Raw genomic sequence first — 15,622 nt, forward strand, 5'->3', positions numbered from 1 at the left:
GAGGATGAAGATATAGGGGCTCATTTTGCACTGCACTGGCATCTTGTGTCAGCATTTATACCTGTGCTAAATGGGTGAGAGTGAGTGCAGAATCCTAATTTGGTAGCATTGTACACACACTTGTAACACAACTGTAAAGGACAAGGAGGCTTGAGAATCAGGCCCAGAGCTCCCACCCCAGATTAATCTGGGGCACTGTTCCAAACATAAAAGAGCAGCATGGAAGATGAGGGATAGAGGATACCAGGGGAGATGGTAGTTGGGGGAGAGAAAAAGGTGCCTCATGTCCTTGTCTCCAGCCTCATTAACACGCTTCTGAAGAACAGAGTGGGATTTGGGTCTGTAAAACCTTTTTTCCTAATCTGCCACTTTATTCTCCCTCCCCCCCGTGATTTTATTCCATCCTGATTGGTTTTATTCCCTTTCTCAAACCTCTTCTCCTTCTCGCTTTTCTTCTTTCCCTTTTCTCTCTTTCTCCAGAACAGCAAGAGGTTCATCAGTCCAAAGATTTGCCACCTGCCCTCATAGCTGAAGATCCTCTATACTTTCATATCCTTTCCCAGTTGGTGCTACAAAGGGTCAAGAGACCCAGAGCGTCCCCGTCATTTCACAAAGTCCCATGCTTTGACGGAAGACCTGGCATGCCGTAAGCTTGACACACTGGCTCACCTTAGGCTGGGCAGTGGCTGTTTTGCAGAAGAGGCATAGTGTGCCCGAAGCTCACCATCCTTGGCATTCTTAGTCCCAGAACTGTTAAGCTCTCTAATACCATGAATGTGAAAAGGTACTGTATAAAACTAAATGCTACCCAGTGCCAGTTCTGATACTGTAGACGCTTCATACCTGCCAACAACATACATTCAAATGACCCTTCCGGAAAGCAAATTCTCTGAGACTCTCTGAGGATGGCATTGTACAAGAGACAGTACAGACACTAATTTTCAGAAATTTAAACTGAACTCACAGACTGAGAATTTGATTAAACAGAACTTCGAGTGGCATAAAAAGCACACGAGAATTCCTTTTGGCAAAAGTTACCTATTTCCCTTGTTACTTGTGACATTAACTCACAGGGTTGGAATCTGCTAGGTTTTCCAACTCCTCACCTGCTCTCACCTCCCAGCTAATTATGGAATGAATTAGACAGAAAGGAAGTGAAGCATCTGCCAAGACATCTTATGTCCAATCATCTTTACATTCACCCCTGCTCTTTTGCAGCACTTGGACAATAATTGCTGGAAAGTACCATATAAGAAAGCGGATAGCTTAACCTTTCACAAAGGCAACTTACCTAGGATGGCAAAGATCACCATGAAGAAAAGCAGGAGGAGGAGGATGTCAATGAAAGGAGGGAGAGACTGGAAGATCTGTCGCAGGTTTCTGAAAAGGAGGAACCATGTATATTTTACACTGAAAATTGTGTATGTGCACCAAAGAGCATGCGTGGATCAATTGTGCACTGGCAAGCAGATAAACTGGAAAATCTAGTTGGTCTTTTTCCATCTCCCATTTCAATGATTGGCAATGGAATGCTCAGGATTTCTAGCACGTTGTCGTCCTCACTGGACCTAGCATCAGGAGGTGTATATGCAGGGTGGCGTTGGGGAAAGGCCTTTCCTTCATCTCCCATTGGAAGCCATCATACATTTTTGTTGTTGTCTCTATTCCACCATCCTCCACATACATTTCCATCATGATGCCTTAACTGCTTATGGTAAGCCAGGATGGACTGACCTTCTCCAGAGCTTTTGTCAATGAAACTGTAAACCAACGTAACAGTATGTCCCTGGAGCCCAAATGCATCCTATCCATCTAAGAACATAGAACAGTCACACTGAGCCAGACCAATGGTCCATCTAATCCAGTATTCTATCTTCTGACAAGTGCCTGGTGCTAAATGCTTCAGAGGGAGTGAACAGACCAGGGCAAATATGGAGTTATCCATACTGTCCATCGTCCAGTCCCAGGTTCTGGAAGTGAGAGGCTTAGCGACTGCTAGAGCACAGAATTGCATCCCTGACCACCTTGGCCAAGAATCATTGGTGGACCTATCCTCCATTAACTTACCTAACTCTTTTTTTAAACCCAGTTATACTTTTGGTCTTCACAACATCCCGATAACGTGTTCCACAGATTGACTGTGCATTGCCTAAGGAAATATTTACGCATGCTGCCTATTAATTTAACTGGGTGATCCCTGATTCTTGTGTTATGTGAAGGGATAAATAATTCTTCCTTATTCACTTTCTCCACAGCCTTCATGATTTTGTAGACCTCTATCATAACACCCCTTAGTTATCTCTTTTCTAAGCTGAACAGTCCCAGTATCCTCATATGGAAGCAGTTCCATACCCCTGATCATTTTTGTTATCCTTCTCTGTCCTTTCTCCAATTCTAATTTTATATATATATTATTTTTACATGGCACCACCAGAACAGCATGCAGCATTCAAGCTGTGGGTGTATCATGGATTTATATAGAGGCATTATGATATTTTCTGTCTTATTAACCATTTTTTTTTAAACTAATGGTTCCTAACATCCAAGTTCTGTTACATCTGAGAAATAAGAATCTCAAACTCATTTCCTAGACCCACATCTCCCATGCAGCAGCACAATGTTGCATGGTCCCCAGAACATTTTCCAAGCCATATTTAGTTTCTACATGGGATACTAGTTCCACCATGTCAATTTCTTTCTGCAAGGTTAAGACATACAGTCCCGCTATACGTCTAAAGCATGAGAGTTCTAAGGTACACAGTGTTCCCCATCAAAGGAGCATTTGTGAGGCTGCCTGCTGCGATGCCACTGTTCTGCTCTCTCACAAATCTCCATGGTAAATATAAAGTCTCTATGAAAGACTTATACCCACTGGCTGCATGGATGACCACAATAATGTAGTTTGAGCTCTTTCTCAACCCCAACTGTAGCAATCAGCCAGTTAGCTAGGTAGCCAGTCACCTTCTGACTGCTCCACAGTAGCGACAGTCCACCAAGAAGATACACCGCAAGGCTCTTGTTATCCGGACGTGCGAGGTCTGACGCACCAATACCACTATTGCCTCTACGAACTGCACTAACAGCACACAGGTCTGCAAGGGGAAAAAAGGGGAATGTGATCAACATTGCAAACACACTCTTCCAAATTAACAAGACAAAGATCTTCTGAATGTCGGCTGGACTGTACATGGACAGCCAGTGTAGAGAAAAGCAAAAGAGCAGAGGTGGTGTGTTCAGGCACAAACATGGAAAGGCTGGCCTGCATTACTCTTATACCACTTCCCAACAGCCAAGCAATGGAGTAGCATTCACAGAGTGGAGAAACTTCCTCAAGTTGATACATGGTATACAAGGACGCCAGCTGTGTTAGAGAGCTCTGAGACAGTGATAACAGGGAAAGAGACTTTAAGGGGGTGAAAAGAACTCCAAAATTCAGACACGCACAAGAGCTCACAAAATATCATATGGCAGTTGGGAGACACATTTCAATAAATGCCCTATGTTTAACAGCCCAATATTTATTTTGGTTCTTTGGTTACTGAGGACAATGAAGGAGAAATAATACTGAAGAAAGTCAGGCAGTAGGACAGGCAGCTTACCTTCACCATGGTTCTTTTGTGTCTGATATAGGTGTAGAAGCCCATCCATCTCATCTTCATAGAAAGTTCAAAGACCACAACCACTAATGCAAACAGCTCCAGGGTTGCATGGATCTGTAATCAGACCATTAATAAGTTTAACCTCTCATTTCCCACTGGTTCCAGAAACCAGAGTTTTATCCTCCCTTCTCAAGAAGCTTGTGGCTTCTATAACAAACCCCTGCTTTATGGAGGTGAGGCTTTTCTTACAGAGCTAGAAAACCTGAATATACATTGAAAAGAACTGCATAAATCAGAACAAACAGTCCTCTGCCATTCAAACCTCGATATCATTATGCTATTCTAGGCTAGCTTGGCATTAATATTCTAAGGATCAGATTTTTTTCAAACGTGGTCAGCATCAGTTGACAACAGCTGCAGAGCACTATGGAAAAATCCAGACTCACATCACTTAGCACTTTCTCTAAAAAGGGTTGCTTTTGATTTATTTTTTTCCTATTTGGTGTGATCCCAGAAATAATGTGTGATAAAACATTCAATAAAAACTATTTTGCCCTTTTTGACGAGCTGGTCATGTGCGATAAGTATTTATTTCCATGTAATTACCTCAGTACTTTTTTTGCACCTCTAACTCAGAAATGGCTCTTTTTGAAAGATCCAAGTCTGATATATATCCCCCTGATACAGTACAGGAATAAGCTGGATGGAAAAAGAGCTTGCATATATGAAAAAGGTTATGGATGATTAGAAATAGCACCCTGAGGTAATAACACTTAACACTTAATTGTAAGGGATAACTTTCCCATTCACAAGTCCGAGTGATTGCGCTTCTCACTATCTGATCTGTACCCACAATGAGGCAGACACACAAGTTCTCAGATTTGCCCCCATAATTCATTTCTGCAGACACTCTGCACACACAAAAAGAGAGGCTGGGTTTTGGAAAAAATATCTAGCCATAAAGCGTTAAAACATTTTAAAATAAATTCTCACAACACGGAGAAGCAAGGTAAGTAACTTTATAGCCATTATAAACCTGGGGAAACTGAGGCACAGAGATTCAGCGACTTGCCCACATTATAGGAGAAATCAGAGCCAGACCTGGGATTAGAGCTCTATTTTCTTAAGCACACAAGAGGACGAGGATCTGAAATGTTTACATTCTAAGAGCTGCTAATAATTCTGTTTGAATACATCATGGGTAGTATGGTCTGGGATGATAGGACCTTTAAAAGAATCATACAGGATATTTATATACTCTCTGAATAGCTCAGCTCTCTCTGAATATTTTGCAAATTTTAGTCAAGTTTAAGTTTAAGTCAATACTCCACAACATCCTCTTCCTTAAGCAATTAGCAGTCCTTCTGGCTGATTTTAATAATGCAACATATATCCTATCTTGCTCATTTGCCTGAGAGAGCCTGAAAAATGAAAAATCAATTCTGCTCTATCCATATCCAGTGCAGAACAACACTGCTCCCACCCTCCCCAAAAAACAAACCAAATGGTATTTCTGGTGCTGCTGCCTTCTCTCTATATACCCATCCGCTCCCGGGACGTACATAGATGCCAAGGCGAAGAATGGGGACAGCAGGTGCCTCGCAGAGGGACAGCAGCAGGAGGAGCAGTGCTGTGGTCAGCTCCATCAGGTAGAAAAGATGATTGTGTACAAAGATGTAGGCAGCCAGTGCTTTGGCATTCTTGGGGTGGGTCAAGAATTTATCATTGTTTTCTCCTTCCTATAGAAAATAATAATAGCAGCAGCTGCATTAGTAATGTTTTGCATTACAACAGCACCTTCCAACTGAGGAACACACATTTTATACACATCAGGTAAGTGTCACAACTGTCCTGTGGGGGAAGTAGGGTTACTCCCATTTTATGGGCTCGTAAGTGGATTCATTGAACGGTTAAGTGTTTTCTCCAGGGGGCAGAGATAGGACTAGAACTCAGAAGCTTTGGCTCTCAGAGCCATGGTCTAATCACTAGGTAACACTGCATGTATTATATACCAGGCACCCCCCTTTTCTCTGTATGTATATTTCAATAGTACAAAATACACTAACAGCCATGAACTTCGTACTTTGAAAGTCATTAGTCTCCTAGGAAAAAGAAATGTCCATGTCATTTTGGAAGGAAGCCAAAGAAACTTAGCTAACACCTGAAATAAACTCGCCGGGGGGGGGGGGGGGGGATTTTTAATAATTTCCACATTTGTGACTTCCCATATCAAACTGAAAGTTCTTCAGGACAGAACTCTAAAGAACTCAGATAAACTCAGGGCCAGCTGGTTGACTATCATGATTTCTTAGTCTGGACTTTTAAGATGACCACGCAGAGAACATACTTCTGTAAAACACAAATATACTGTTTGTCCAGCATGTTCTGGAAAGGAATGTGGGAAGCTGGAGACCATTAAAAATTAAAGAGGTCTATATACTGATGTGTCATTCCCTCTTGCTTCAGGATATTAACATTCAAAGTTCAGTTACTCCACTCCAACAGTTTGCTTGCAACTGATTTACAGCAGTAGCTTTATTACTACTTTAACCTGTAGGAAAAAGACTGCTCTGGTTCCAATGAGTTTGTGTTTAATAATTCTCATCAGTCTTTCAATATAAAACCATCAAGCAGCCACTTCTATTGTTCAAGCTAGAGGTTCTCACACTGTTGACCATGGGTGGCCTGCAGAGCATTTGCTGGTTGTCTGAAGTTGCCAAATGGTGCTGGCTAGTTGTTTCCAACTGGGTCAGTTAAATAGATGTTAAATACCTTCCTAATATTACATTTCTAGGTACGGCAAGCTGTTGCTGCAGTTATCATAGGGATGTTAAGCAGTTATGGATAGGAGGTGGGTACTTTTGATCAGGAGTGGGAGGTGAAGTCAGGTCCACATGACAGCTTTTCCATTAAGAGGCGATTTATGCTCTACATGTGAGCTAACAATTTCATCCCATTTAACCACCTCCCAAGGAAAGAGCCAATTCTCAATAGTAAGTGCGAGCTCATGTTTTGTTTAACTGCTTATATATAAATTGTTAGTTCGGTGATCCAGAATGTAAACAGGACCAAAAAAACCCAAGCAAGATGAAACATGAGCTCCCACTCAGACACAAAGCTAGCTTTACATCAGCAGGGCATATTCTTATCCACGCCTGACCCAAAACAAAACTTGCAGAATGAAAAATAGCCAAAATTCTGTCTCGTGATAACTAATCAATTCAAAACATTCTTAGACAACTAAACCCCCTTATTTGGATAGCAAACTCTAGCCTGAAACTGCTGATTTGGATAAGCAATCTGAGTGCTATTTTAGTTATGTCTAGTTCATTTCAAGGACATCATCAATATGGCAATTGGTTAAGACAGCAATAATCTGAAGGGCTTAGCCTACTGAATGCATCACAATCAGACAATGTATTAACTCTTGTAAACATTCACAGTGAATTTCCAAGATAAACATCAGTTCCCATTAGACTTGAGTAAGGTTGAATGATTTGCTCAAGATCACACAGTGAATCTATGGCAAAGTTAGGAATAGAACCTAAATCTCCCAAATCCTCATCTCTTGCCCTAACTGTAAGGAGACAACGAGAGTTCTATAACACTTTAAAGACTAACAAATTTAATTTCTGCAGGCATAAGCTTCCGTGGGCTGCAACTCACTTCATCAGATGTAAGGAGACACTCCCAACTCTGTAACCTTGAAACTTCACAAATGGTCATTGTTAAATTATAGAAAACTATGATTTAAAAGTCAACATCAGTGGATTTCTCTCTTGTTCACAAGTCTTTGATGAGCAATTTCAAACACAGGGTGGATATTTCTACCACAACACTGAATAGGCATGTCTCACCTGGAGGTAGATTGCTGCCTCTTGGTAGTTCATTTCCCAGTTGTGTCCGGCAGATCTTTGCTGAGAATGGTAGTCCCCTGTTGCCGGGCTAGACACATCGTTAACAATATCATAGCTGCCTCCATCTGTAACCATAGGACGAGGTGGAGAGAGAGAAGAGAGTGTGATTTACAATGAAGCAGGCAAAGTTTGATCAGGGAGAATGCACCAGCCTTGTCAGAAGCACAGACAGGTCAGGTATCATGTAATAAGAAAACAAGCATCAAGTGACATCTGAACACAAAATGACAATTTAAACACTGCCTAATTGACTCTTCACATGAAGCAGCTTTCAAAAGCCAGGATGTTATGATCAACTCTCTCAAACTCAACACTTAAGGAATTTTGGATGCTTGCATGTGAGTATCTTATAATAGGACATGCTGGATTCTTTCAAAATAGAGTCACCTGCTATTTAACAAAATAAGAAAATCTCTTGGCTCATGATATCTGTGCTTTCAGGTTCATACCTCTGTCATCAAAAGCAACCAATTAAGAGGAGATGGCAAATTTCTGAAAACCTCTTTGGGGGCATGCAACCCAAAACAACAAAAATAACCAAACACTTCCTTTTTAGACTGAATGCTAGGGAAGCTTAAGGAAGAGTAATGAGTTACAGCAAGCAACAGAAACTAAATCATAATACTTAACATTGGTAGAAAGCGTTTATTTTCAGAGTGCTCTATAGTCATTAACTAATTCACCTTCAGAACCCTCCTGCAACACAACTAAATATCAATATACTCATCTTACAGATGAGCAGAGAAAGATTGTCCATCTTCAATCCCTAGGTTATTTTAAAACTTTTGGGGTCTTTTTTAATCTCTAAAGAACCACACAAATTAAGAGTGCTATATCATTTATATAAGATTCCATAGACAAAATCTTTGTATAAAAAAGGGTATTAAGTTGGATAACTGCAATATTCTGCCCAATTCAAACCCTAAAAAGGAAGGAAACAAGTTATGGGACACCACATAGCCAACTTCCTAAGACAATGACATTGTCAGTGGGCATGTGTCAAACCCAAATACTTGCTGATGTTGAGGTTATAATTGCACTACCACAAAGACAACATCCTCACCTCCAAAAACATATATATTTTAAAAAAGGACTAAAAGACATTTCTTTTATGAAGACTGTTGGTTCCAGCAGCACCTGGGATTCAGATTGTTACTTCTTTAATGAAAAAAACCCTCTACACATGAGAATAGTTTTGCTGAGTCTCAGCATGGGAAGTAGATAGATTTCCCTCTACAAAAGCCCCAGTCCTGTTGTTCCAAAGTTGCTATGCAGCAATTCTTAGTCTGTGTTATGAGACCTTATAACTGTAGGCAGAAGGAAATTATGACCGTGCTTTCATTTCTTCTCTCTTTGGCATAGTGTCCATGCAGATTTGCTGAGGCACTTTGCAGCAAGGTCCTCAAATCCCAGAATAACCCTAGAAATTGAGGATTCAGTCCGTTGTGCCCCTCTGGAAGAACAGGGGTAGCCCTGAAGCACACAAAGCAGAAGTCATTGAAAGTAGGTGACTGTGAGGACTTAGCATGCAAGGGGCTCAGAACCCTTGTGTCAATGCAGCATGACTGCTGTGTTCCAACCCACAATCAAATAAACAAACTCAGCTGCGGAGTGACTGTAAAGAGCTTTGAGATCCCAGAATTCAAAGTGATCTAAACATGCAATGTTCAGCCAGTCCATTCTTTTTTTTTTTTTTTTTTTTCTTTTTCAAGATGTGTGACTGTGATTGTTTAATTCTCTCCTTCACTGGAGGTTCTATGAATGCAATACTGCAGAATGCTGAAGCCTAAAGTCTTTTTATCCACAGGATAGGTGCAGCATTTTTTTTTTAAATGGACGACTATAATCTGCAAAAATTGCTTAGAGACCTTCAACTGTGGGATCTGCTTTTCTATTATTTTTAAAAGGAGTGTGCACGTGCACATATTTCAAGGAGACAAGAACTCCCTCATGTAAATTGCAGCCTGATAGCAGAAGCCTCCCAGTCTCCTGGTCAGGGAGAATGTTTAGTGGAGTTACAGAGGGACGATGGCTTCCCCAGAATTTGCTAACCTCTCAGCAGATATCCATTTTTCAGTCAATATAAAAACTTAATATTTTCAAATCCCCAGCCCCAAAAAGCAAAAACTCATTGGGGACTCTGCCCACAGCAAGGTTCAAACTTTATCCCATGACACAAATGAATGAAGGATTTTTTTTCCAGTCTCTCTCACTCACTCACTCACTCACCCACCTCCCCCCAAATCCCTTGGAGCAGACACGAAAATGGAAATTTCAAGCCCAGAATGGTTAAATGCTTAGAAGAGTTATCATGCAAAAGAAACAAAATTATAATGGAAACCTAATTTGTTGTCTTAACTACAGGGTTTTGTAACAGGCACCTACTACTTTTGCATTTCTTAACTGTTTAAATTCATAATCCTAATATTGCATTAACATATGTCTTTGCTAAATAAATTATAATTTGCTTAACACCTGTGAAGAAAATCTCTGAAAATACATCCTACAAACACAATATTAATAGAAGGGGAAACTCAAAAATGAACTCTGAACAAATTAGCCATGAACATCCATTTTACCTATGGCAGGATGTTAGGGATGGAAAGGGACCTCTGAGAAGCTGGAAAAATGGATTAAAACAGAGTGGAGGGTGAGCTGGGGGGAATCCTCTTAACTGAAGGTAGCAACTGGGTGAAGGGACATGGTTACTTTCTGGAGACAGGTATATTAGTACTGTACCTATTTTAAACCATTGTGAAATATCACCAGGACATGTGGGCCAACTGCAGTTTGAAAGCAATTTCACTTTATTTACTTCACAGGCTGCAGCTCCTTTGCACACTGGGCTTGTGTCCATTTGCCTCGTCCACTCACCCAAGTTTGCCTAGTTTGATGCAAGTACTAAAATCACTGGAAGACCTTCAAAATATCAGAACTGATTAATTTTTCTAGTTTAAAAGTTTTTCACCACCACTAAAACTTGATAATACAAACAACATTTAAGAGCTTCAAAACTTAAGGTCAGATCAAGTTAGCCACGGGTTTGTAGCATTAGAAGTTTTCCCTTTAATCTCCAAAATAATGTTTTTGAAAGAGAGACCTTTCCTTGAATAGAATTGCACCAACATTTTGCATTGAAAGAAAAGCAGCACCAGGTTCAACAAACATTTTTCCAACAACTCATACACAAGATGCTCACTGCAGAAATACAGATGAGATATCCCTGGGGGAACAAGTGCCAATACAACAGCTTTCAGAGCCATGAGTCAGAAACAAAACAAAACAAAACAAAACACCCAACAACTTTGGCTACTGCTGTTTCCTCTCTGCCCAAAACAAACATCTTGATGCTAGTCTCATATAGAATGGAAAACTGATTGAAGTGTCCCATTGCAGAACTCTATTTATTCTATCTGTTTATTCCCACTGGGTCCCAGAAGATTGATCTAGAATCCCAAGGTACTAGTATCATCTTGCTAAAATAAAATAATAATAAAATTTAAAAGTGACTCTCTGACTCTTGCTTGGCAGACATCCAGGTAGCTAACTTCCTCAGCTGCTCCCATGATAACAATGACACAGACTAATAATGCAACTCTTCACTCCATGTGGAACAGCCCCAATGGCATTTACCATTAGTGTCAGGCTCAGTCAGATAGGAAGATCTCTCCACGGGACTCTCATAATCTTCCGAGTGGATGGCAGGCTGCTTCCACCACTGCATGTCAGCCTCTGCCTCAGGACTCAGATGCAGGATTTTTGGAGATGGAAGTAGACAGAGGGAGAAGAGTCAAACAATTTAAGTTCGCCCCTCTCTGTTGTCTGAAAGTTACTTTTCAGCTTCAGAGCTTACTCAAGGTTTTAAGAAAAGCTAAACAAACTAGGTTCCCTTTTACAGTCTGCAAAACAAAACCCACAAATAAAACAATTTGTTCCTGGGTGGAAACTGGCTCAAGACTTCAGTTAAAAGTTCATCCCTAGCATACCAGAGACAGGATGCTTCTGATTTTTCAGAAGAATTAGCCACTGGATGAAGAGCTTCTAAAATTAATTCCAGTTATAAAGCAAGGATTCTTTTGCCCTCTCTCCTTCTCTTCCTGAAACACAGCAGAATCTGCTCACCCCACCAAGTGTAATGCTAATGGGAAAGGATTCAGCAAAGTGCTGAGTGATCATTATAAAGAAACACTCCCTCCCCACAACCAAAAAACATTTGAAATTTTTTGTGAAGTTCATGGTACAAAGGGTGTGAAGAAATAAACCAGCTGAACTGCTCACACAGATGGTAATATTTCCTCCACACTGATGTAACTTATCACAGATATTCCCTTAAAAAAAGCCAGCTGGCCCGCTTACACAAGGCATCCGGAATGATACTGCAGGGACTCCCAACATTTTCATTCACCAGAGCACAGCACGCTCCAGTGTAAATAGCTTCCATATGCCACCATTTACAAAAAAGAATGAGAGAGAGAAGGAAGGGGCACAAAAAATTCTCCTCATTCCAAACCGCTCCTTTTATTAAACAAGTTCTCTGCCTTGCTCAGCAGGGTCAGCACTTCTGCTGCTAAGATTTGCAAAAAAGGTACACTGCTTTCAGAAATGGATCAATGCCAACACAAGGCCATGTGTAAGCCAGCAGTAAGTATACTGGTCCATAGGACAGAGCCACGAGCAGAGCAGTGAACAGAACAGTGGCTCTCAGCCTTTCCAGACTACTATACCCCTTTTCAGGAGTCTGATTTGTCTTGTGTACCCCAAGTTTTACCTCACTTAAGAACTACTTGCTTACTAAATTGTAATTACATTTCAGTGTATAGCATATAAAGCAGTATAAACAAGTCATTGTCTGTATGAAATTTTAGTTTGTACTGACTTCCCTAGTGCTTTTTATATAGCCTGTTGTAAAACTAGGCAAATATCTAGATGAGTTGATGTACCCGCTGGAAGACCTCGGTGTATTCCCAAGGGTACATGTACTCCTGGTTGAGAACCCCTGACTCAGAAGGTTGGGACAAATCTGCGCAACCCAGCATTTTAATCCAAGTTGACATCAATTTGGCAAAAGTTTTCAGGTGTATTCCTTTGATGTAGAATGGCTGGTTTTTCCTTAAACCCCTCTTTCCCACAATGAGTAAACTGAGAAATATAAAAGCTATAATACAAACCATATCGAGCATCTCTCCTATTTCCCCAGACCTCCCTGCCCTGGCTTCTGCCTACCACTTCCCCTTTGACTGTCTCCTTTCTGGGTGTAACACACCATTTAAGGTATTAAACCAAAACAGCCTTAGCTGCTTCTAGGCAGCTCCCCTGCTGATTACAAACCCTGGCTAGGAATGAACAGCCACCCCTAAGGTGAGCCTGAACAGGGCTTTCAATTGCTGTTTTCAGTACATATGCCCACTTCAAAATTCCATCCAGTGTAAGGTTTATCTTCAGTGTTTGCATTACCACCATTTGCCTGTGCCCTGTTATTGACGTTGGCCCACATTCTTCCATCATGTTGGAATACTTGACTGCCTGAATCAGCTACTCAAAGACCAGGAGTGCTCCACTAAGGGAGGGCAGGCATTAAGCAGCACTAAATGACAGGCACTCAAGTAGGGAACCAATTCCAGAAACACCTGAACTTCCTTCTCTATCTTGGATCCTTTGCAGTCAAGCACAAAGACAGCACTGGCTGCTCTGGTGGATGATTCGCTTGTGGCTATGGACAAAGTTCAGACATCCTGGCTAATACTGTTGGCTCTACTGGTGGCCTTACCTCCCCTGATGGCCTGGTAAGGATGGATGTGGTTGCATTAGGCAGGCTTCATTCATTTCCTTCAGACAGAAGTCAGAGACAATTCTACTCTGAAAGCCTTTACCAGTAGAGGGATCACTTTGTTCTTTCTGTTCAAACACATTTGAAGCCACTGGAAGAGCACTGCAAGAAAGTATAGTATTGTATTGGATCAACATCCTTCTCAAATGGAAACAGTACAGATGACCTCCTATCCCCAAGTCTGAAGTAGAACCCTAAATAAAATAAGAGTTCTATCCAGGCAAAATAGGTGATGGTTGTTGACAGAAAGAAACACCCTGAAGAAGCACCAGGAGCGATGAAGTTACGACAGCATCATGAAGAAGTCTATCTTCCAAATGCCGGCATGGATCTTGATCAACTTATCTCTGCTCCTGGACTCTGGCTAAGAGAATGCATCCTCTCTTCTCAGATGCTGATTGAGTCACGACAGTCTATACTTCTTTCATTTCAAGACTAGCCTCACCCTGTTTGAGAGAACACTGAAAGCCACATGGAAAGCATTGCCCATTTAACATTTAGCTGACCATGTTCTAGGTAGCGTGGGCCAGTGAGAGCACAGCTCACCAGTGCTTCACACGCTGCGTTGACTGCCAGTTCAATTCCATGTCTAATTTCAAGATTTTGGGCCTCATCTTTATAGCTCTGCATATACTAGAACCACTAGAATCCCAATAATGCAGAAATGGCCTTTTGCTCGCATCCTCTTTCATACTTATTGTGGCAACTGCACTTGACAGGAATGCTGTGTGGCTGAAGGTACCCAGCTACAAACAAGAGCGAGCCAGGGGAAAGAATTTCTTAGTGAGAAGCCCCCTGGGGGTAGAATTCACTCCCAACAGAAAGCAAGCTGAACCAGAATCCAGCTACCTATAGGGAACAGACAAGCTCTCTCCTACCGCTATGCTGCAGGCTCTCTCATACCAGATGAAGGAGGAACAATCATGGCTGGGCACTACAGGAAGCAAATCAATGTTTGATTAGGTTTTGTTTTTTTGAGCCAGTGGCTTTGTTACTGGGGGTCAGAGCAATGGTCTTGTCTATTAGAAGACGATGTACTTTAAATTCATATGATGGTACCTGGATCCCATGGATTGAGTGCCATAGATACATGTATAATAATAAGTGCAATAAGCATGCATGGCACTTGGAAGCAGGGATTTTTTTTTAAACTGTCACCAAAGTAGCCTAAACAGCTTACTATTGTAATTTCAGCACCTAGAACGTACGTGTCCCCAATGACAGGCACTATTATGCCATTCTGTTTCAAGAGAAATAATATGTTGACTCGAAAGGTTAGCCTCATATGCAGAGAATTTTCCAATCCTTGAAAATACAGTTTCATTAAAAAGAATGGTTGGTTTCAATCAATCACAATTGTTAGCAGCCATGAAGTATGCACATTCCTGCCCTCTTATTAGCTACACCCCTCACACCATATAGACGGCAAAATTTTATGGTCACCTCAGCTTCTCTTTAATGCAGTTGTCTCAAAAATATTTAATTTTCAGATATTTTAGCATAAAAACAACTCAATGGTACTTCCTGTTAACAATAATCATAACCAGGACTATAAAGCAGCCTGACCTTCTGCCTCAGTGTTTAAGTCCACAATAGAATTACGTCACAAATGAGGCACCCTCAAATTATCATCCAAAGGACAGGATTATGAAAATTTTAAACGGGAGCTGAATACACAGGCTGAAGAATGAACAGACTTCCCACCCCAGCATGGAACGCTTTTTTAAATAAATAATCACCTCATTTATAAACCATGCTGCCTAATTCCTCATATCAAATAAACAATGCAGTTTCTGGGTGTGTTGTAACTAGATGAATCTATGGTACCTGCGTTAACATTTGTGCTACACACACTTAAAAATATTGGTACGCTAACAGTAAAATGTTCTAGGGAACCAAAGACAGTTCTCATTTTTGAGGCAACAGTGCTCCCAGTGTACTATTGCAATAGGAGGTACAGGGTAATCTGATGTACACTTTACATCTAACAGTATTAACAGTTTGTTCAATGGCTTAAAAACCATTTCAAATTAGGGAAAACATAAGAAAGATCCTCTTACAAACCACCTCCCTTCCAAACCTGTTTCCCTGTGGCAAGTACAGTGCATTTTCACATGAAAACAACAATGGAGAGAGTAGTGGAAAAGAACAAAGATGAAAATAAACTTGCTTTAATGCAATAACTGATGTTGATTGGTTATGCACACCCTCCTTATGCATCATCTTGGGTGCTGCATTGATGCATATTAATACAGAATCCCAAGTTACTGCCTGCTCCC

General features: G+C 41.0%; 1 protein-coding gene across 2 annotated transcripts in view; it reads right to left on the reverse strand.

Moving 5' to 3' along the window:
• TPCN1 (two pore segment channel 1) overlaps nucleotides 1-15,622 on the reverse strand; it is a 54,936-nt gene that overhangs the window by 26,185 nt on the left and 13,129 nt on the right. Inside the window, exons 1-6 of one of the 2 annotated variants that reach the window (XM_067550171.1) lie at nucleotides 11,150-12,886; nucleotides 7,457-7,581; nucleotides 5,162-5,338; nucleotides 3,600-3,713; nucleotides 2,962-3,092; nucleotides 1,292-1,380 (exon numbers count right to left, since the gene is read on the reverse strand). In XM_067550171.1, coding sequence (XP_067406272.1) covers nucleotides 1,292-1,380; nucleotides 2,962-3,092; nucleotides 3,600-3,713; nucleotides 5,162-5,338; nucleotides 7,457-7,581; nucleotides 11,150-11,240 — 727 coding nt within the window. In that variant the 5' untranslated portion in view covers nucleotides 11,241-12,886. Of the gene's footprint in view, nucleotides 1-1,291; nucleotides 1,381-2,961; nucleotides 3,093-3,599; nucleotides 3,714-5,161; nucleotides 5,339-7,456; nucleotides 7,582-11,149; nucleotides 12,887-15,622 lie in introns of those variants that run through there. The other variant, XM_067550170.1, reaches the window with a different exon arrangement.

This window comes from Emydura macquarii, unplaced genomic scaffold (genome assembly GCF_026122565.2).
Source record: "Emydura macquarii macquarii isolate MOO-44397 ecotype Brisbane River unplaced genomic scaffold, CSIRO-AGI_Emac_v2 contig_1254, whole genome shotgun sequence".
Taxonomy (NCBI): domain Eukaryota; kingdom Metazoa; phylum Chordata; order Testudines; family Chelidae; genus Emydura; species Emydura macquarii.